Genomic DNA, 21672 nt, shown 5'->3' on the forward strand with positions numbered 1-21672 from the left:
GTGCTTATGCATTATTCCTTTCGCCCTTCGTCTTAACAGACTTCATTGGTTTCTAAAGTTGTGAGGGTTGACACCATTTCCCCTGACCCTTCTGGTGAAGTTGTTTCGTACATTTAGAATACAGTTAAATTCTCTTGTCATAGTCTGCATTCTTTCCTCTGGTCTTTGACCTCATAAATGATGTTTTTGAAGTTGCGTACATTAACGTTCAGCATTTGGGTTGTACAGTTCTGTGGGTTTTGACAAATGTGTAATGTCCTTTGTCCACTGTCACAGAACCGTGCAGAATAGCTTTACTACCCTGAAAATCCTCTGTAGTCCCCCTGGTCATTTGATGGTGCATTTTATTTTATTTTCTGTGTGGATTTTCTTTTATTTTCTAAATTTTAATGCCTTGTCAGTTTTAGAATTGCAAATCTACCACTATTTTGCTTAAGATTTGTCCTTTTATGAATCTTTTTGAAGTAGGTTGTTCCTGACCCCATGTTATGAATATGTTTACTTACATTCTTCCCTATTAATTCCAGAGTATTCTAAGTTTACCTTAAAGAGTTTAGTCCCTTTGTATCTTCAAATGTTATCTATTTGATAACATTCCAATTTAATTTTTTCTACACATTGAAGAAAAATGTCACAATAGCTACAAAACAATCCAACCTTTTCACAGTGATTTATGATGCCATTACTATAGTTTTAAGTTCCATATAGACCTGGATTTCTATTCTGTTTTAATTAACTCTTTGTATGTTTTTTTTAATTATATCTTAATATCTACTTATGTACATTCCCACACATTACTCTTCCTTTTTTGACTTCTTTCTTGTAGATTTTAAAATTTCTGCATTCATTTTCAAATAAGGATTTTGAATGAATTTTTTAAAAATTCACCTGGAATTTTAGCGGGGATTGTATTTAACTTATACATTTGAAGAGGATTGATACTTTGGTGATAGTGAGTTCTTCCCTTCAAGAGCATGGACTGTCTTCTCATTTATTCAGCTCATGTTTTATGATCTTACTAACATTTTAAAGTTTCCTGAATGCCTGAGCAGATTATAGAAGCTTTCTTCCACTTACACTGCCCAGGGTTGAATCCACTCCACTCAACCTGTCTCCCAGTTCGATGTTCCCAAGACTAAGACGACTTTTAGGGGATTCCCCAGCCTTCAGACTCTCCAAAGATTCTCATAATTATTGTCGTTATGGTTGTTAGTTTTCCACATCATTTTAGTTTCCCTTCACATTTATGATTTTCCAGCCTTGGAGGAAAGAGTGCCGGCAGCTTGCTTGACGTCACCATGCTGAAGAGCCTGGATGTAATTCTCTGGTAAGCCTGTGTGAGCCCCGCATCGCATCGGGCTCTCTGCTCAGCCGGGAGCCTGCTTCCCTTCCTCTCTCTCTGTCTACCTCTCTGCCTGCTTGTGATCACTCTCTGCCAAATAAATAAATATAATCTTAAAAAAAAGAAGCCTGTGTGAATGAGGCAGTGTATTGTTGTCATGTTTTTGTGGGCGTCGGGGGAAGAAGTCACCGACTTGATCCATTTCAGTACCTGTAAAATGAGGACCTGACCTGGACTTGCTGGCCTAGGTGGACAGGGAGAAACAGAGGCCCACAGAGCACATATCTAAATATTTGACAGTTTCAAATACATCGGACAAACTGTTAAATAAGTAAAATATGTTTTATCCTCCTTGTTGGGCAAACGTAATTTTATAACAACCTGAAAATCCAGGTTCAGGTCTGAAATTCTTAGATCCTCTGAATTCTGTAGTAGAACTTGGCAAAATGCAGAAAGGCCGCCTTGACCCTGTGGCCTGTCTCGGTTTCCCTCCCAGATCCAACTCTCTCCGCCACTGTGACGATCTCATAGCATGCACGTGCACATGTTGGTCCATCTGTCTAAAGCCTATCTACACCTTCTACAAACAAGTGCCTCTTGGCGCACCAATCATGTGGTCCCCCTAGAGAGAAGACCTATGTAGATGCTGGAATGGAATGGAATTCTGGCATCCTGGGTACTAGAATAAGGTCTGGAAGGAGGAAGAGTTGATTTTAGGGTGGGCATGTCCCTTCGGCTTGATAGATGCCTAGCCCCTTGGTGGGAGGGAAGGGGGTCCCGGCTGGACAGAGGGGAGAATAGGGCATCTTAAATTTTGTTGCCCAGAGTTAGAGCTCTGTGTGCCTAGGCCCACGAGAGGGACTGGTCAAGTACTATTGCTTCTTGTAGGCTTTGAAGAAAGAAGTATCATCCATTCCTTTTAAATTCTGAAGAGGCTTAGTTGTTGCCTAACCCCCTGATGCAGGGGAGAAGTTTCCATTTTGGGGGTCAAATAAAGGATGGATTATGAGAAGAGGGACATCTTCCCTTCCCCCAAATCCCTCTTCTTTCTGTTCTACCTGCGGAATGTAGAGATGAACCACAAGTTCCCTCTTAGCCCGGCTATTTTTTTTTTTTTTAAGATTTTATTTATTTGTTTGAGAGAAAATGAGAAAGCATGAGCAGTGGGGAGGGGCAGAGGGAGAGGGACAAGAAAACTCCCTGCTGAACAGGAAGCCCAAAACAGGCTGGGTCCTGGAATGCCAGGGTGCCAGGATCATGACCTGAGCTGAAGACAGCTGCTCACCTGACTGAGCCACCCTGGTGCCCCTAGCCTGGCTGTTAAGAGAAAAGGGAGTGGCTTAACACAGAGGCTGGACGTGCAGATGGTGGCTGGGGAAAGTATGCCTTTCTAAATGAAACTTCACTAAGTCCGGACAATGTCGTTATTTTAAAGTTGTGTTGTGGCTGGGTTTAAAATCAAATCATGTGTTTTCTTAATTATCTATGCATAGAGAAAGGGGCTCCATCCTGAAAAGTCCTAATCACCACTGATGTTCTTAGCAACTTAGTTGATGAGATAAAAGAGTCTTTTATGAGGGAGAGGGGGGTGAGGAACACGAGATACAACCCTTGATTCTATTTTGTAAAGATTGTGTTCTGGACTGGCAGAGTCACAGATCCATCTCCGATTGGAAAGGGGTCAGTGGTACTGAATTTTGTATAAAGCAGCAGAAAAGAATCAAATCTCTTAGGTAGGCAAGTCAGAGAGACAGTGGTGTTCAAATGACTTGTTACTTCTTGTCTTTCCTTTGTCTCAAATCTTCCTGAAGGAGATGAATGATAAGTAGTGATGACCTCGTTGCCCTTGGAGCATGAACAAAGGTGTGGGTAGATGGAGGTCTTGCAGCTGGTATGCTCTGAAAGCCCGAGTTTCTAGGTGGAAGTCCAGTCCTTTCATGTTTTGCATACTCGTCTCGTAAATTTCAGAAGAGTGGAGACAGTGATCAGTGTCACAGACACGTGCTCCGGAGAGAACTGTCTCTTCTTTTTAGTTAAGTATTAAACTGCAGCACATCCTGGCTTCATGGTTGTCTTTCAGGAATAGCTAAGTAATAGAAGAAAGACCTGGGCGGTCTATTTTCAGGAACGATGATCTATCATCATATATGCACGGCAATAATGATGCAGTTCTAAAATTTTAACATGTCAGACAATTTTACGTAATGTTTGCATTATATTCACTCAGTGTTTCCATGATTACATGGAAATGCTCGGAGCCACCATTTTGAAGTATAGACTTACCAATTAAAAATTATATAAATGACTATATATAATTGCCAACCGTTGAGAGTGTTGATTTTACTTGTATCAAAATTAATCACAGGTTTCATCATTGCTTTGTGTTAATAACTGACGATGCAAAGCTATGTGATTCTCTGCTTTTTTTAAAATAAGATTTTATTTGAGAGAGAGACAGAGCTTAAGAGTGGGGAGGGTCAGAGGGAGAAGCAGACTCCCTGCTGAGCAGAGAGCCTGATGGGGGGCTCAATCCCAGGACCCTGAGACCGTGACCTGAGTCAAAGGCAGATGTTTAACTGACTGAGCCACCCCGTTGCCCCTAATTCTCTGCTTTTTACATACAGATAATTAAAAATTAGAGCAACAGCTGAGTGTATTTGTTGGTTTAACGTGAGTGTATGAGACATCATAACTGGGAACGTATGAATGACAAGGAGCCAGATATGACAGACTGGGTGACAAAAGCTCATTGGAGACGAATTCACTTTATTTGATGTTAAGTTCGAAGCAATATTGACCTTATTCTGTGTTTATATTTGTTTATTATTTTCATCTAATTTTATATCTAAACTTATTCTACGAACTACTCCACAGATTACTAACCTAGAAAGTAATTTTTTAAAAATGTTGGTGATTTTCCTTCTGGCCAGCAAATCTGTGCTGGGATCTGATCCCTATTTAAATACATCACTTCCCCAGCCTTTGGAGCGCGTTGACGGGTTCTGCATTCCCACTGCGAGGACACATGTGTTGATCGAAACATGTTGTACCGACGGTGGAAACTCCGTGGATCAAACACCGCAGCGCACGTCGTCTCCTCGCCGAGCCGCTGGGGCGTCCGCGGGGCCTGCGGGCCAGACGCAGCGGGAGGGTCGCCGCCTGCCTGCCCAGGGCGGACGCGAGAGGACAGCTTGCGCCGGTCTGTCCTGGGAACCGGGGGCACCTGCAGCCGCCGCGGGAACGGGCCGGCTGCCCTGAGGCTGCCTGCGGGGAGCCTGAGCGCAGAGCGCCCGGAGGGAGATGCTCCCGGGGCCCCGCGGTTGGTGGCTTCCACGCAGGTCCAGCTTCTGCGAAGGAAAGCGCCTTCGGGACGGGCGCGCCGCGGCCCGAGCGCAACTGCCCGGGGAAACCCCGAGCTCAGTCCGCACCGACCGGGGAGCAGTTTTGGCGGTTGCTACCGCTCTCAGCGGCCGCGTCGGGCCACGGCCGGAGCAGTCAGGGTCGGGGCGTTAGTGGTCCCGCCACGCCCGACGTCCGGAGGCACCGGGCGCTGCGCTCTCGTGCGGCTCTGCGGGGGGATCGAGCCCGTCCCGCGGAGCCCGTGTCCCCTGTGCATTAGTCGTAGCAGGACCAGATTCTCGGCCTCAGGTAAATCTGACGAAGACGGAACCAGATAAGATGCGAAAGTTTCCGAAAAAGTAACACTGAAACCGCTCAAGAGCCTAAAGTTGGACAAACATCAAAACGGCTGCACCAGGGCTCCTGCGAAGCTCGATATTAAAAAATGATCGCGGCGGCTGGGTGATCAGTCAGCGAAGCATCTGCCTTCCGCTCAGGTCGTGATCCAGGGTCCTGGGGTCAAGTCCCGCATGAGGCCCCCTGCTCTGCGGGGAGCCTGCTTCTCCCCCTCCCTCTGCAGCTCCCCGGCTTGGGTGCTCTATCTCTGTCAAATAAACCAATAAAATCTTTTTTTTCCCCCAAGGTTTTTATTTATTTATTTGACAGAGATCACAAGTAGGCAGAGAGAGAGGGAGAAGCAGGTTCCCTGCTGAGCAGAGAGCCCGAGGAGGGACTTGATCCCAGAACCCTGAGATCATGACCTGAGCCCAAAGCAGAGGCTTTAACCCTCTGAGCCAACTAGGCGCCCCAGTCAATAAAATCTTAAAAAAAAAAAAAAAAAAAAAAAAAAAAAAAAGGATTTTATTTGTTTGTTTACAACAACAGTTATTTGTTTATTTGTTTGTTTATTTAGAGAGCGATTTTGGGGAGGAGCGGAGGGAGAGGAAAGAATCTCCAGCAGCCCCGGGCTCAGTGCCCAGCTGAACCCAAGACCCCGAGATCCTGACCTGAGCGGAAATGGACTTGGATGCTGCACCCACCCAGCCGCCCAGGCTCTCAGGGAAGCTCTATTTTTTTTTTTTTAAAGATTTTATTGATTTATTTGACAGACAGAGATCACAAGTAGGTAGAGAGAGAGGAGGAAGCAGGCTCTCTGCTGAGCAGAGAGCCCGACTCAGGCAGGGCTCGATCCCAGGACCCGGAGATCATGACCTGAGCTGAAGGCAGCGGCCCAACCCACTGAGCCACCCAGGAGCCCCATCAAGGAAGCTCTATTTTAAAGAAACCTTTTAACTCTTTTCTGAAAAACTCCCCTCCTCCTCTCTTAGCCTTTTGTTTCAGGAACCTGGTACCACACCCAAGGGGGCTAAGGCTGGCAGTGCATACATGGCTCCTGATGAAACCTGTAGATCCTGTATTTCCCCATAAAAACCCCAGTCCCTTGCTCTGGGAGGGATTTGCAGCCTTGTTGTTGTTGTTATTGTTGTTGTTTTTAATATGTATGTATTTTTAAGATTTTATTTATTTATTTGAGAGAGAGCGAGCGAGCAGGAGCCAGGGGAAGGGGTCGATGGGAATGGAGCAGCCGACTTGGGCTGAGGGGAGAGCCAGAGGCAGGACTGCATCTCAGGACCTTGGGATCATGACCTCAGCAGGAGATGGATGCTTAACCAGCTAAAAGCTATTCTTCTTTATCCCAAACCGTGTCTTCCAGTGTAATTTGGTTCGGAAGCACAGAGGTCGGCTATTGACAACAACACAGTGTGTAAAAAGTGAAGTATTGTACTATTTTTTACATTTTCTTACCTAAACTTAGCAGGAGTTTAATATTGAAAGGAGACTCCTACTCCATCACTAATGCTATCTTTTAAGAAAAAAAAAAGTGGCTTAATTTTCTTTTCTCAAATTTTTAAACATCCTCAAGAACTAAATGAAAAAAAAAATTAGATCATCTGGCCTATTGTGTACAAAATGGCGAAATTCACACAGTTGCTAAAATCTCTGGGAATAATGGTTGCTCATTCTTTTAACTTGGCTTTTCATGTTGTTCTAAACAAAGCTGTAGCACAAGGTGATCAGTCCCTCCCACTTTTATGAAAATCTGATTTCAGAATTGCTTTCTGCACAGCTATCTGCATTTAGGTCTGTTAGCCACAAGGTGGAGGCAAAGATATTTTTATTTGAGGCAAGCATGTCCCGCCTGGCCAGGCTTGCGGCGGTGCAGCATCCAGGGTTGCAAGGATCTGTGTTTCTGGGCTTGTAGCATGAAAAAGACACGTAATCCATTATTGGAAACTTTCTTACTGGGGCAGAAGCAATATAGGAATTCCGAACCCCTCCTTGGTGGATGGGTAAGTGGGTATGATTGTTAACTGCAAACTGGAATTTGCTGGAAAGAATTAATTGTAAAACTATAAGACTTGCAGTGGTGCATGTAGTGGAAAGAATAGTTAGGTACTTTCTTGGCCTGGTGGGGAAAAGAATATCTCAGATCCTGAAATGGACAAGGAAGAAACTGCCTCTGGGAAAGGCCATCTTTTGACTTGATTATCCATGACCGGGTTTTCTGTAATGGGAGACAAACATTTCATTCCATAATTGACAGCATTCCTTCACTGGTTGATTTCAGATTCTTCCCTTTTTCTAGTTTGGGTGAGGGTGCCAAAACTTTTTTTTTTTTAAAGATTTAATTTATTTGAGGGAGAGAGACAAAGGAAAGAGAGAGAGAGAGAGCACAGAGGGAGAGTGAGAAGGAGAAGCAGACTCCCCACTGAGCAGAAAGCCCGACTTGGGGGCTTGATCCCCGGACCCTAAGGTCATGATCTGATCCAAAGGCAGATGCTTAACCAACTGAGCCACCCAAGTGCCCCATGTACAAGGCTTCTAAACCAGTGAGTTAGACTTTTGTACAGCAGGTTCCACTCAAGACTGATTAAAACTGAATCTCTGAGAATCGCTGGTCTCTACACTGGGTGAAGGCCAGGCTTTGATGGTGGGGAGGGGTACACAGAAAGAGTCATAAAACACAAGCTTCTTAGTCTTCTTGTTTATTTCTAGCTGTTTGGAAATTGGGTAAACTGTGAAGTTGACTCAATTCTTGTTTCATTAGAGCATATTGCTGTTGGATCAAATGACGTAATAGAAAGGCTTTCCCCTTGTTATGTTTTTAAATTAAAATCTCCATAAAAAGGAGCTTTGCTTTTTTAAGAATTTCCAGGAAAAGGTATTAATATACTATTCCTGTGTAGACCACTTAAGGTGATGATTTTCAGGTGATGGTTTAAGAATCACCAACAAACTAAAAAAAAAAAAAAAAAAGAATCACCAACAAACTGAGGGTTTTGGAGGGGAGGGGACTGGGGTTTGGGTGAGCCTGGTGGTGGGTATTAAGGAGGGCATGCATTGCAGGGAGCACCGGGTGTGGTGCATAAACAACGAATTCTGGAACACTGAAAAGAAATAAAGTAAAATGAAATGAAAAAAAAAAAAAAAAAACGTACAAAAAGAAAAAAAAAAGATTCACCTGTGGAGTGATTTAGGCATCTAGAAAAACACAGGGTGTTAGTACTACAGTTTGAAAGACATTAAGTCTTGTATAGGACGATGCAATTTCCAGTTCTGTGTGATGGCTGAACTTCATGGGTCAACTTGGCTACTAGAGTATGGTGGCCATTTGTTTAGTCAAATGTTAGGCTAGAGGTTGCTGTAAAGGTATTTTGTAGATGTGATTAACATCAATCACCAGCTGATGTTAAGTAAAAGAGATTACTACCCTTTACGATGTGCATAGGCCTCATCCAATCAAAGGCCTTAAAAGCAGAACTCTATTTTTACCTCGAGGCTGTAACACAGAAACCCTGTGTAGGTTTCCAGACTGTCTGCCTGCCTCGTGAACTTCAGACTCGCCACTCCATGACTGGGTGAGCCAGTTCTATGAACTCTCCCTGTTTTTCTGTCTCTTGGAGAACCCCTACTGATACAGTGTGTGATTGCCATTTTTAGAAACAAGGAATTGTGTTTGTTTCTATTATGGTGAGTACCTTGTTTTTGGAAGAAGGTGATAGGTAATGCATATAAAACGGAGGATAGTTTATATATAACAGACACTAACGAGTTAAATCACTTCTGGTTGACAGTAGATGGAAATTCGAAATCATCTCTTTAATGACGAAAAGCACTTAGGAAGTAAGTGTGAATTTTGACAATATCTTCTCAAAAGATCTCTGCAAAATGTAACAAATATAAGCATAATTATGCATATAAAGTCTCAAATTTAAACTTGTATTATAATGATGGTATATTTGGGTCAGAGATCCTTAATATTAAAAAAAAAGCAATGTAAGTTTTTCAGAGTTTGCTGAGAAATATATTCAGGGGAACCATGAAAACGTGCACGTGCGCCTGTGTGTATGTGTGCCTATGTGTATGCACACCTGTGTGCACCTGTGTGTACACGCACCTATGTGTGCATACACCTGTGTGCACCTGTGTGTATGTGCACCTGCGTGCATACGTGCACCTGTGTGCACCTGTGTGTACGTGCACCTGCAGGCATGTGTGTACATGCTGCTGTGTGTACATTATATAACTACTTCAACCATTATATAACATTTATTGAATATTTAGTGACAAAAAGCACCCGGTTCTCCTTGGTCAGGCATAAAAATGCTTGACCAAAATGGGCATGATTGTAGTGGTTTATGAATGATTTCTCAAGAACAGAGCAGAATTTTCCAAGATTAATTTTACAGAGCAATAATTCTGGGTGATACTCAAAAAGGATCCGTGGTTAAATTAGGGACACTAAATTGTACTCGGTCGATTGTGACTCTTCAAGGAAGATACATTATATTGTTTCCAGAACTAATTTCATCAGGGAGCACATTCTTCCAATATACCTTCCAAGACTAATGGGCACGGCATCTGGACTTGAAGGCTAAGTCTCTGCTTTGTTCTTCCCTGTTACCGTAGGCCACTCATTTGCCTTTTTGGAGTTCCATTCTCTTAATTTTATCAATAATGTTTACATCCCAGAGTTGGTTTTGAAGCTTCACCAAGATACTTTGGAAGTAAAAAAGGACTTGAAGAAATTTAAAATCCTGCCTAAATATGTAGTGCATAGTTTGTTGCCCCCCTTTTTTTCTTTGAGGCATCTGAAGAACTTTCTACTTGAGGTTAATCTCCCATTTTGGAATCTTTGTGGGATGTAAGACTGACCCCTTCTACAGAAGCTGCAAGGAGACAGGCATTTTATTTTCCAGTTACTGGCCACTAAAGTCTTGAGGATTTGACCTTGGCTTAGTTAATGATATATTCTTCCTGGTGAGAAGACTTAGAATCTTGAGGCATGACCAAGGATGATTTTGGTTAATGTAACTCCGCTTATATTTGCTACAAAATCTGCTTCATCTCTGCCATATAACTCTACATCCACTATGAGATAAATGTAAATCCCTTCAGGCAATTACTTATGAATATAGAAGCTTTCCTTGGCTTGTATTGATTTCAGCGAGGTGCTTATTCTAAAGGTATGACTGTTTTTTCAAAACAAAACCTGTCCACTTAGAACATTCATTTTTCCCTGAGCAAAGGAAGCACACAGAAATAATATCTTCTGTGGTGTACATGTGGTAAGTTGAATTAAGCTGAAATCAGGTTTTTAGAATTTTGACCCAATAAATTGCTCTGAGGGCTCATCTTTAGCAAAGATAAAAATGTTCAGACCACAGAGATTTTTATGCAAGGCAGATGTTACCTACTTAATGCCACACAACCTGTAGCTGGGAGCACAAAGGTGTTCTCAGGAAGGCAGTAGTGGTTCTTTAAGAAGTGCGCAATCCCAGGCTATTTATGATAGAAGTCTGGCTAACTTTTCCTTAATGGTTCCTATTAAACCTGAGAAGCAATCAAGAAAGGGAGCTTAGTGTGCTGGGAATTTGAAATTGTATACTTAATGTTGTGGATCTTCTAGAAAGACAGCAGAGAACTAGAAGAAAGCAGGTGCTCATGAGGTTGGGGCTGCCTAAAACAGCATCTTTGTGAAAATCACAGGGAAAGAGCTGAAGATCAACATTGTAATATTATCCTCAGTAACATTTGTGGTCTGCATTATATTTATTTTCATAGCAAATTATCAAACTTATCATTGTATAAAGATATTGTAGCTGATAAAAAGCAGGGAGTATCCTACTGGTCTTCCCAGGAGCTCTGGTTTTGCTTAGGTTAGGCCATCAGATGTTCCCAGGTGGTTTCAAAACCAGATCTATAAGAATAATGAAAATAAATGTTAGAAAAACAGCTAATGGGCAAGAGTCATAATATCGCTTAGCAGATGTTTATAAGGTCTGGTTATTTTTATGTTTAAAGAGAAACCTGTCTAGCATGACGCATATATCCAGCATGGCCCAATTCATGGGTCCAGACCAAAAATGTAAGAAATTCCCAAGACCTGTCTAAAAGGCCATCACTGTTGTTATGTCAAGGTACATCGTAGCTTTTCTTTTTTTCTTTGAATTAATGTTGTGTGTAACTTTGCACTCAGAGAATGAATGGTTACAGCCAAAACAAAAAATGCAGCAACCAATAGCACATGAGCCTTCCTCGTCATGGGATTGAGAGAGTAGTTTTTTTTTTTTTTTTTTTTTTTATAAAACACTTAGTGTAAGTTTTTATCAAATCCCCTCTACTTTGTAATGAGGCAAATATGTCAACTCTACCCCTTGGTTACCAAACCCACTGAGATGCGGCAGCAGAGTTATACCATAGTTCAATTTGTACAGTTCGAGGGATTCCATCTTTCATTGTACTGAGTTTATGCCTTTGAGGAAGAGACAGTAGAGACAGGAGACTCGTGCTTTCTTCATGGGTTTCTCTCAAGGTGCCAGCACCTGGCTGTAGTGAGTGTGATTCTGGTGGTGTTTTCTGTCCAGCTTGAATCTGTGATGGGAGCCTGACGCCTTTATCTGTCAGTAACCCAGGGAATACTATTTCTAAAGCTGAAAAACAGCTACCTGGCCTCCTGGGATTTCACAGGAACCTGTAATTCTCTCTCTAGTGAGGTATGCCACGATGAATTTTGGGGCTTGAAGAAAGAAAGTGATCGAGGGGACCAATATCAGTCAAGAGGACAACTCCGGTTTATAATATGATATTAGTTAAGAACGAAGTTGTGTCTCACTGTTGGCTGGAAGACTGGGATCATAGGTGTACTTAAGGATGAGAACTCCTGAGGTCAAAGCTTCAGCTCTACATCTGATGAAATACAGATGATCTGATACAGATTGACGCACTACAGATAACTCAACATCTCTCACGGAGGTAGAATGCATAGACAGCTGCAGTTGGTTTAACGGTGTTAGGAGCTACTTCAGACTGAATAGTACGTGTCCCTTCTGCCATGGGAGAGTTGACATATTCTTGTAAGAGAAAACTCTGAAGAATATGAATCTATACTAGAATCTATTCTGTTCTAGAGCAATTTAGAATACGAGAAGACTGATCTGGGGGAAACCCATTTGAGTTTAGGTTCATGTTATCTGTAGTTGAAGCTGCAGCAGCAACTTTGTGGGTAGGACTGCCATTTCCTAGGTGTTTTCCATACATTCCCTCCCTTTCATCATTATAACAGTGCTGAGAGCTAGACACTGGAATGCTTTTTTCACACACACACAAAAAGACACTGAGCTTTAGGGAGTATAATAACTTGCTAACAAAGATAGATAGTTGAAAGGGACATTTTAATGTAGAGTGGGTAATTTCAAGAGTTTCTGTGACCACCCCCATTATCCTGCCTCTCAGGATGTTGATTTTCTTTTTTACTGTTTGATGTTCAAAGAGTTTATATTGGATGTGATGGAATGATTTGATTTCCTTAGTCAATGGTCTTTGCTTCCATATCATTTTGAGGAATGTTGTCAATAAATCAGCAAAATAACAATCTTATAACATTAAAAAGCCTCTGTTCAATGAAGGTCTGAAATAAACTGAAATGATTTTCATCATTTTTAATCTCAAAAGTAATATCTTTAAAATGAGTGCAATTAAATCTGGAGAGAATAATCTTGTAACATGCAGAGTTGAGGTCAACTTCAGTTTACGGTGTGAGGTTAATTTTATGCTCTTAACATCATCATGTATTTTTTTTAATGGGTGAAAGTGTAATATCTAAAATAAGCAAGTGATAATACTTTAAACATGTTGATTTAATTTGAAAAATGCCTCTTTCCTTCTAAGAACCCTGTTCTCTTTAAGACTTGATGGATTCTGACTTTAAACTGAGTCTTTAAACTTTGAATGCATCAAAGTTGCTGAAATGATCTCCATGTAGTCATTATCTTAAATGCGATGTTGTAATGGGTATAGTACCAAGCTGGGGACCTGGATTCTAGGCCTAAATGGGTCAGAAGTTGGTTGTGTATGTGTGTATAAGCTCCTTAACTTTTCCATATGCTTAATGTTTTCACTGTAAAATGAATTTGAATAGATGATAGTTAGCAAGGAGACTATTCAAATTGTTCTTGGATTTTTTTAAGTACATATCTGGGACTTTAAAAACTATACTTAACTGCCTTTAAAAACTATACTTACCCAAGACCACACACATGCATCAGGACTATAGGATGTTTTTCATTTCAACATCAATCTGAAATGAAAAAACATTATCTAAGTCATAAAGTATCTCATAATCTGTTGCACAAGGTATACACAAATTTGAACCTTGCTTGGGGGAAAAGGTTCTTGTCAAATGTAGCTTTATATCAAATTTTTTATTAGTCATCATTCACATTTATTTATTTTTATACTGACCCTGCCCTTAGAATTTACTGTGTCGCAGGAAAAACAGACAAGAAAGAAAAGACCGTAGTTACCAAGTGCCAGTTCCTGGATGTGCATGGAATGGTAGGGGCTAGTGGAAGAGTGTGAGTGCCAGGGAAGGATTCCTCAAGGAGGTAAGGTGAGGTCTAAATTGAATCCTGAGACTTGATGCAAGAGTTAGCCAGGTTGGAGTGAGCATCAGTCTGTGGTGAGTTATTACGTGCAAAATCCTTGAGGTAAGAGCAAGCTGAATGTACTTGAAAGAATGCAAGTAGTTCAGGAGGACCAAAAAAAGGGGGGGGGGCAGGAGGAACGAGAAGTAATGGTGGGTCCGACTGGAAAAGAAGTCAGGGGTCCAAACTCTCTATTACAAAAACAAAACTTTAGATGCAATGCAGATAGAGGAATGTGCGAGCTATTTTGTATTCTACAAAGGTTATTTTGACCTCTCTATAGAGATGAGATTCAGGGTGAGGCATGGAAGGTGGTGGGATTGGAAAAAGGAGACCAACTGGGACATTGTAATTCAGGCAAAAGTCTACTTGTGCCTGCACTTAAGTCCCAATAATGTAGAAGTGGGGAGGTAGAGATAACTGATGTGTAAGAATTGATGGGATTTGGTATTTGGACATACATTTAAAAAAAAGACAATATCAAGGTCACTTGTTAACTTAGACAATGAATAAATGGTGGTGATTCTCATAACCTTAGGAAACACAAAAGGAGGTTTTTAAGGGGAAGATTTTGGACATGTTGAAATTAATGAAACACTTTTTTAGGCTGGTTCATTCTTCCAGTGGCTGTGCCGAGTATATTTAGAAAGGTAGATAGAGGTGGGTCCCTGGGTATAAATGACTTGGAGTCAATGTAGTAGATAGGCAATATTTTTAAGGAAAAATCTGTTAAGCAAATGTAGGGCAAGGAGATTTAATAAACTATATCCCAAATATTATAGGAAGACAGGACAAATATTGACACCAAGCACTGAGAATCAAAACAAACGCTGTTCTAACATGAAGTCCTGGAGGCCAGCTCATCAACCTAGCTGCGAGATTAGTGTAGAAAACCATCTAAAGGGCTAAGACAGGGGCGCCTGGGTGGCTCAGTGGGTTGGAGCCTCTGCCTTTGGCTCAGGTCATGGTCCCAGGGTCTTGGGATCGAGCCCTGCATCGGGCTCTCTGCTCAGCAGGGACCCTGTTTCCCTCTCTCTCTGCCTGCCTCTCTGCCTCCTTGTGATCTCTGTCCGTCAAATAAATAAATAAAATCTTAAAAAAACACATAAAGGGCTAAGACAAACAGCAGAGGGTCTCTTCTCGCAGCAATCCGGACAACCACATGTGTGCGAGAGTCTCCGTTCCATTTGTCTCCCTCTTCTCTAGCAATTACTGAAAGATTGGCTCTTTGGCAGCAGCACTGCTCTACATTTGCTGGATATGAAGTAAGAAAATCATTGTAAGCCTGCCTTTTCATCATCGTAATTGAACATACAACATTTCTAAATGGCAATGTGTTATAATAAAAAATCTGAATGCAACTCAAAAATAGAAAAGCAACAGACTTGAAGGAAGCATGCGTGGTGTGCCGTTGTTCAGTTTGTCTTATATGATGTCAAAAAGGAAAGTGTGTCTATGGATAAACTCATAACAAAAATTGCTTTTTGACAAAATGTAAAAATATAAATACTTAGTCCTTTTAATAATTGGGACTCTCAGCAAAATATGCTGGTAACAAATTCTAGGTGAAGTAATTTTATTTTTCTGGGATAAGGAAACCTAATTCAGCTGCTGTAGGTTGGTAGTAAAGGAAGGGACTGCTCAGCCATTTTATGCTAAGCGTTTTAATGCTGAAAATGACCAAAATATTCTAGCAGTCCAACTCCTCCAATTTTTGTTTAGAATTTCACTTGGCTTGCATTTTCATGAAAGATGAACATAATCTATTTCCCAGCAGAATTTAAAGACTAGACTTTTATTCTTCATCTGGAGCTCTAACTTTATAAATGGCTACAAACAAGATTGACTAATATGTTTGGTTCTAGGGTGTGAATGTACAAATTAGAAGAGAAATCAGGATCTCCTAGGATATTAAGCAGAAAAACAAGGTGATGTAGCTCAGTTTGGCAAACTAATTAGGACTTTGTTAGGTGCTATACAGCCAGAAACAAATAAAACGTCACTAAATTGTTAGTACTCAGAGCACAAACTTGCCTAAAATTTGTTTTAAATTCCAGCAGAGTGATTAGTTTCAGATATATGACATAGTGATTCAGCATTCCCTATATCACCCAGTTCTCAGATAGTGCTCCTTAATCCCCACTGCCTGTTCAACCCATGCCCCTACCCCTCTCCCTTCTCCTGATCATCAGTTTTTTCTCTAGAGCTCAGGGTTTGTTTCTTGATTTTTTTCCCCCTTTGCTCATATGTTTTATTTCTTCAAATTCAACATAGGAAGGAAATCATATGGTACTTGTCTTTCTCTGATTGGCTTATTTCACTTAGAATAATACTCTGCAGCTCCAACATGTTGTTGAAAAGGGCAATATTTCATTTTTTATGGCTCAGTAATATTCCATTGTGTGTATATATACCACCTCTTCTTCGTCTGTTCATCAATAGGTGGATACTTGGGCTATGCCCCTTCAAATCAGTATTTTTTGTATCCTTTGAGTATTTTTTGTATCCTTAGGAGTGTAATTATTGGGTTATAGACCAGTTCTATTTTTAACCTTTTTAGAAAACTCCATATTGTTTTCCAGAGTGGATGTACCAGTTTACATTTCCACCAACAGTGTAAGAAGGTTCCCCTTTCTTAGCATCCTTGCCAACACATGTTGTTTCTTGTGTTGTTAATTTTAACCATTTTGACAGGTGTGAGGTGGTATCTTCTTGGAATTTTGATTTGTATTTCCCTGATATCTGGTGATGTTGAGCATCTTTTCATATGTCTGTTGGTCATCCATATGGCTTCTTGGGTAGAAGACATGCATAGACATTTATTCAATTTTTAAAAATTGGATTATTCAGTTTTTGGGTGGTATCTTGTAAGTTATTTATATATTTTGAGAGGCCAATGCCTTATCCATCAGGCCACTGAGACTTCTAGTTATTTATATATTTTGGATACCACCCTTTATCAAACATATCATTTAAGACTTGACTAACATTTAAAAAGCCATTTTATGTATAAAAAAGTACTTATATACATATAAGTATTCTCAATGTGCTCTAATAGAATATTAGAAATAGAAAACGGTAGAATAATAAGATGAAACCAAGCTTTTGTAATTTTCATGATTTAAATGAAGATCTTCAAGAATTTACACAAATTTATCCAACTTATAGAAGAGGACTTCTGACATTAAATTATTAGCCTAAATATTGACTTACATAATAGTTAAATTCTTTTCAACACAAAAATGTTGGGTCAATAATGGATCATAAAGGATGTTTCCCCAACACATGACAAAATAAACAATAGTAAAATCAGTCCAATCTCAACAGCTATGGCCAGAGTAAGAAAAGGATATAATTTAATATCATAAGCAGAAAGAGGGAAGCAAAGGAAGAAACTATTTTGGCATAGAGTTGTTCTTTTTTAAAAATACTTTTTAATTAATTTATTTGACAGAGACAGAGATCACAAGTAGGCAGAGAGGCAGGCAGAGAGAGACAGGGAAGCAGGCTCCCCACTGGGCAGAGAGCCCGATGTGGGGCTCGATCCCAGGGCCCTGAGAACCTGACACTAGTTGAAGGCAGAGGCTTGACCCACTGAGCCACCCAGGTGCCCTGGCATAGAGTTGTTCTTAACCCAGCCTCTCTATTCCAGAAGTGGAATTGGTGAGACAACACAGTTCTTGGAATTATTACTAATACCTCCAAATTCACAGTAAAGTGAATGTAATGTTATCTTTTTGACTCTTCTAAGTAATTTATGACTGCTGGGGAGTAACAGGTCAAATGGAAGATGCAAATGAGCTTCCTGTATCTGAAAAAGGCCAACAGAAACTCTCTCCATGGAATGGGATAGATACAAGTTGACTTGGTAGAAGACATCCTAGTTTAAAACATTTAACAAAATCTCAGAGAATGACCAGACCTACAGGCAGGGAACCCATATGGCTTACATTGGGCTCTCCTCCCCTCCTTTGTAGGTTCAGTCTGCATAAAGGTAGAACACTAAGTACTTGCCTCACACTGGGTTATAGGAGAAAACCGGGGGTCTCAGATGTAGTAGAAAGGATACACAAACAGACTACAGAAGAAAGGGCTTGCTGGAAATGTCTGTTATGCACAAGGTAAAAAAATAAATGACCTGGCATCTATGCAAATTTCATTTAAGGGACAGAAGGAGAGTTAGGAGGGGAATAGGGGAAAGGGAATGGAGGAGGAGGGGGATTAACATGTACATTGAAAGGAGAGTGAACTCAAGAGCTAGTGGGAGTGGGGAGGGTAATTGGAAGACGTGTGACTTTTGATTTCTTTAGCTTTTAAAGTTTGGAAGCAAATCAATAGTGTCTAAATTTTTTTTTTTTTTTTTTTTTTGGTAATTGAAAATGACTCCTTTTTAACTTTTAGAACCTCTTACTCTAACGACACATTAGTGACCATTAATTTTCAGTTGCACTTTTTTCTTAAAATTAAATTTTTTTGATTAAGAGAGAAGGTTTGTGATCCAGGTTTCTAAAAGTATTTCTATGTACTGATACGGATATGCATGTACATATATGAAGTAAAATTCACAAATATTTACACTCATTGTGTGAGATGGACTCTTTCTACCACATTTTTTTTGTCTTAAAAAGCTGTTAATATGTTATAACCTTCAGTTTGAAAAACACTGCAGTATACTTTGTTAACATAGGGTTTATGAATATGGTAACAAAGTTTCCAACTGCCTCAATTTGCTTTCAAATTAGCATAACAAGGAAACAGTAATTGTTTTGTCTTTCCCATGAAAGTGTCAGGAAGAGTCTGACACATAATGGCATCTCAGTAATAGAGGAGCTGGTAAATCTGAGTATAGAAGTTCTTAAAATACTGTGCAGTGCTAAGTAGAGGGTTAAGTTTTCTTACCTCTGAATCACAGTAGAGTGGAGGTGAGTTTATGGAACAGCACTTGGAGGCAAAGTCTGAGCGCTTGTCAATCAGCCCTTGGAGTTCCAGGGCGCTGGCATCAGGCAGTTGTGCTTTTAATTGCTCTGCTAGTCTGAAAGACCATGTGTATGTAAAGTTTTATTAGATGTATTTTATAAACCTTTCTGATGCAAGATGATTACTCCAGGTCTCTCACAATTAAAAAAAAAAGTGGAAATAGTTCTTAAATTTCAGATCTGTGGAGTGATTTTTGGCAACTCAATTCGAGGTTAGAAAGTGAATCTCCATCTCTTTTAAGATCCTAAAAGTAAACTTACAATTCACATTGCTGGATTGAATTCCTGTCTTTCCCCCTTTCACTTGCTCAAGGATATTAACATGGCTCCTTCCTCTCCTATTCTTCCTGACTTTTCATCTTCTCTCCAGGGCTAGTTTTCAAGCTCCTTAAAGAGTATTTTCATCATGGGACTTTATGCCACCTTACTACTTTTTCTATTCTCTATTTTATACAATTTCCCCTTCAGTGGGCCTCCTTCTCAACTGGCTGTGTTGGAGAAACACAAAGAAGGTCAGAAACTTTGACTCTTGTTAGCTCTACTATGAGTTAACTTTCCGTCTAGTTTCCAAGATGGTGCTAGGACTTAAGTCCTCAGGATTGTCTGTAATAATCTTGGTATCTCTTGACTCTTCTAATGGGTAACTCAGCCTGGTTTTATGACCTTCTCCGGGAACTACTTGCCAGCCTAGTTGTGGGCAATGGGAGGTGGTAGAAACCCAAAATTGTCTAGTTGAGGCAAGGTGGGTGCTGGGAAAGGACAAAAGGATGAGGGGCTAGTTGACTCATAAAAGCATTCCTGAAAGTAGTAAGTCCCAAGTTGGAAGAGGAGGCAAGTCAGACCAGAAGGAACTGAGAATGGAGAAAGAAAAAGTGTGGATGTGTGTGTGTGTGTACTGTTGTGCAGGATTTCAAATACCTGGATGCAGTTGTCTAGTCTTTGATTTCATAACCCCAAACATCAGTTCTATTCCATTGTTATTTTTAATATATTGCAATTATGTAAATTGTTAGTTGCCCAGTGTAACCTTGGAGTACAAAACTTGTATTAACTATTTAATGTTATTCTATACTATTTTCTGACAATTGAGAAATAAGCATTTTTAACTTAAGGTTTTCACAATTTTTCATTTTCTTTTAGAGTTCTGCTAAAGCAGGCTTCATGGGGGTCATTGAAGGAAGTGACCTACTTTTGGGATTCTTATGTCTTTTTGTGGAGCTCTATTTGTGCTTGCTTTAGGTCTGTGTTGATCAAGGTGATTTGAAATGGATCTAAGAAATCTATTTAATGAAGTTGGGAATGCCATGGATCTTTAGGAACCCAGTAAAATTCCTTTCACTACAGTGGTCTTTCTTTTCTTACTTGAGAAACAAGACTGTTGACTCACAGACAACATGACCGATGATTAGTTATTTTCAATTTGTAAAGAACACATGTTGGTCATGGGTGATACTACACCTGATGTAAAGTTTGTGTTGTCTTGTCAGACCCAATATGCCGTAAAGTTAGGTAACTTTTTTAGCAGTTTTCTAGTTCCTCAATTATGTATGGGGACATCTACCTAAGCTTTAGGGCAAGAATGTTGATGAACTTTGGGCTAATTTGTTGTTTTTTGAATCAAGTTCCTGCGGGTCTTATACTTCCTACTTCTGTGGCTATGTTTCTAATTCACCTCTCACCTGAAGCACATGACTTCTTTTCTCCCTCTGAAAAGGACTTCCTTTCTTCCTACATAGATACTAGATTCTACTTTTAAAACTCTTGATAGTATCTCTTCTTTATCTTAATCTTCAACTCTACTTTCAAATCACAGTACCAAACTATTATTGACAAATGTGGAGAAAACCGCCCAAAAAATCCCTTACTTTTTCTTATACTCAGTAAAAGTGTTTTCTGAATAATCTGCACATAGTTTTTGTCCCTTCTCAATGAAAGATGATAACTCCTTTTTCAGTTGAGGGCCCTGTAAGAAAACAATTACATACAAAATTACTTGTCTTGAAGCATTGTTCTAGAAGACGTTAAATCAGAATTTTGTTTAATGTATTAGGATATGTGTTCATTATCTACATCAGACATTGGCAGACATTTTCTGCATAAGGCCCGATAGTTAATATTTTTGGTTTTGTAAGCTATATATAGTTTCTTCTATAATTATTCACTCTGCCAGTATGGCACAAAAGTAGCTATAAACTATATGTAAACAAGGAGTAAGGCTGTGTTGTAATGAAACTTTATGAACACTGAATTTTGAGTTTTACATTTTTGTCATAAAGTTAAAAGCAAACCATTTTAAAATAGAAGACCATGCTTTGCTCACAGGCTGTGCAAACATGGGCACTGGGTCAGATTTAGCCCATGAGCTACAATTTTCCAACCCTTGCCTTCTACCAAGGTTGCTAAAGAAAATGGTAGGGAATGGTACCTGAGCATTCATACAGCCGGTAGCATCCCCAGAGTCACAGCATTCGTCAAGGCTTTTCAAGGTTGGCTCAAGTATTTTACTGAGGAATACTTCTGGAAGATGGGTCCTCCTGCTTAGTTCAAATGTATACCTGGCATGAGAGGAGACGGAGAGAATATGCTTTAACATGAGTAGATTGGTGTATGTGTGTCATGTTTGAAATTGGACCTCTATTATGAAGGCTGATCACCTGGCTTGTGCATCTTAATTAAAAATAAAAGATTTAGGTATAACCGACTCCAAATCAACAGGTGTGGGATTAAGAGTCTCATCAAAATGCAAATTATTAATAATTGCTTTGGAGCTATTCAGATTAATTAATACTGAATTAAAGCTTTATGTGTGCTACACACACACACACACACGCACGCATAAACACACACACACATTCTATATAAACCTATCTTTTTCAAATGCATATGGAACTAGCCTTTGTGTAAATATAATACGATGAACACTACATAAAGCATTAAGTAGGTACCTTGAATGGCTTTTCTGTGAAAGTAGATTTGTGTAAATCCTTCCATTGTCTTATTCCATTGCTCTCTTTGCATTTGTGAAAAT

The 21672-nt window shown here is 40.1% G+C and overlaps 1 protein-coding gene across 1 annotated transcript in view; it reads right to left on the reverse strand.

The window, feature by feature from the left end:
* Nucleotides 1–10776: 10776 nt before the first annotated feature.
* Nucleotides 10777–21672, reverse strand: part of GC (GC vitamin D binding protein) — a 31369-nt gene continuing 20473 nt past the window's right edge. Inside the window, exons 9-13 of the mRNA XM_004766298.3 lie at nucleotides 21070–21199; nucleotides 20510–20607; nucleotides 18568–18700; nucleotides 13268–13322; nucleotides 10777–10943 (exon numbers count right to left, since the gene is read on the reverse strand). Of these exons, the coding sequence (XP_004766355.1) occupies nucleotides 13293–13322; nucleotides 18568–18700; nucleotides 20510–20607; nucleotides 21070–21199 (391 nt within the window). The 3' untranslated portion in view covers nucleotides 10777–10943; nucleotides 13268–13292. The remainder of the gene's footprint in view (nucleotides 10944–13267; nucleotides 13323–18567; nucleotides 18701–20509; nucleotides 20608–21069; nucleotides 21200–21672) is intronic.

The sequence above is a fragment of the Mustela putorius genome, unplaced genomic scaffold (assembly GCF_011764305.1).
Source record: "Mustela putorius furo isolate JIRA1106 unplaced genomic scaffold, ASM1176430v1.1 tig00000430_pilon_pilon_pilon, whole genome shotgun sequence".
NCBI lineage: Eukaryota > Metazoa > Chordata > Mammalia > Carnivora > Mustelidae > Mustela > Mustela putorius.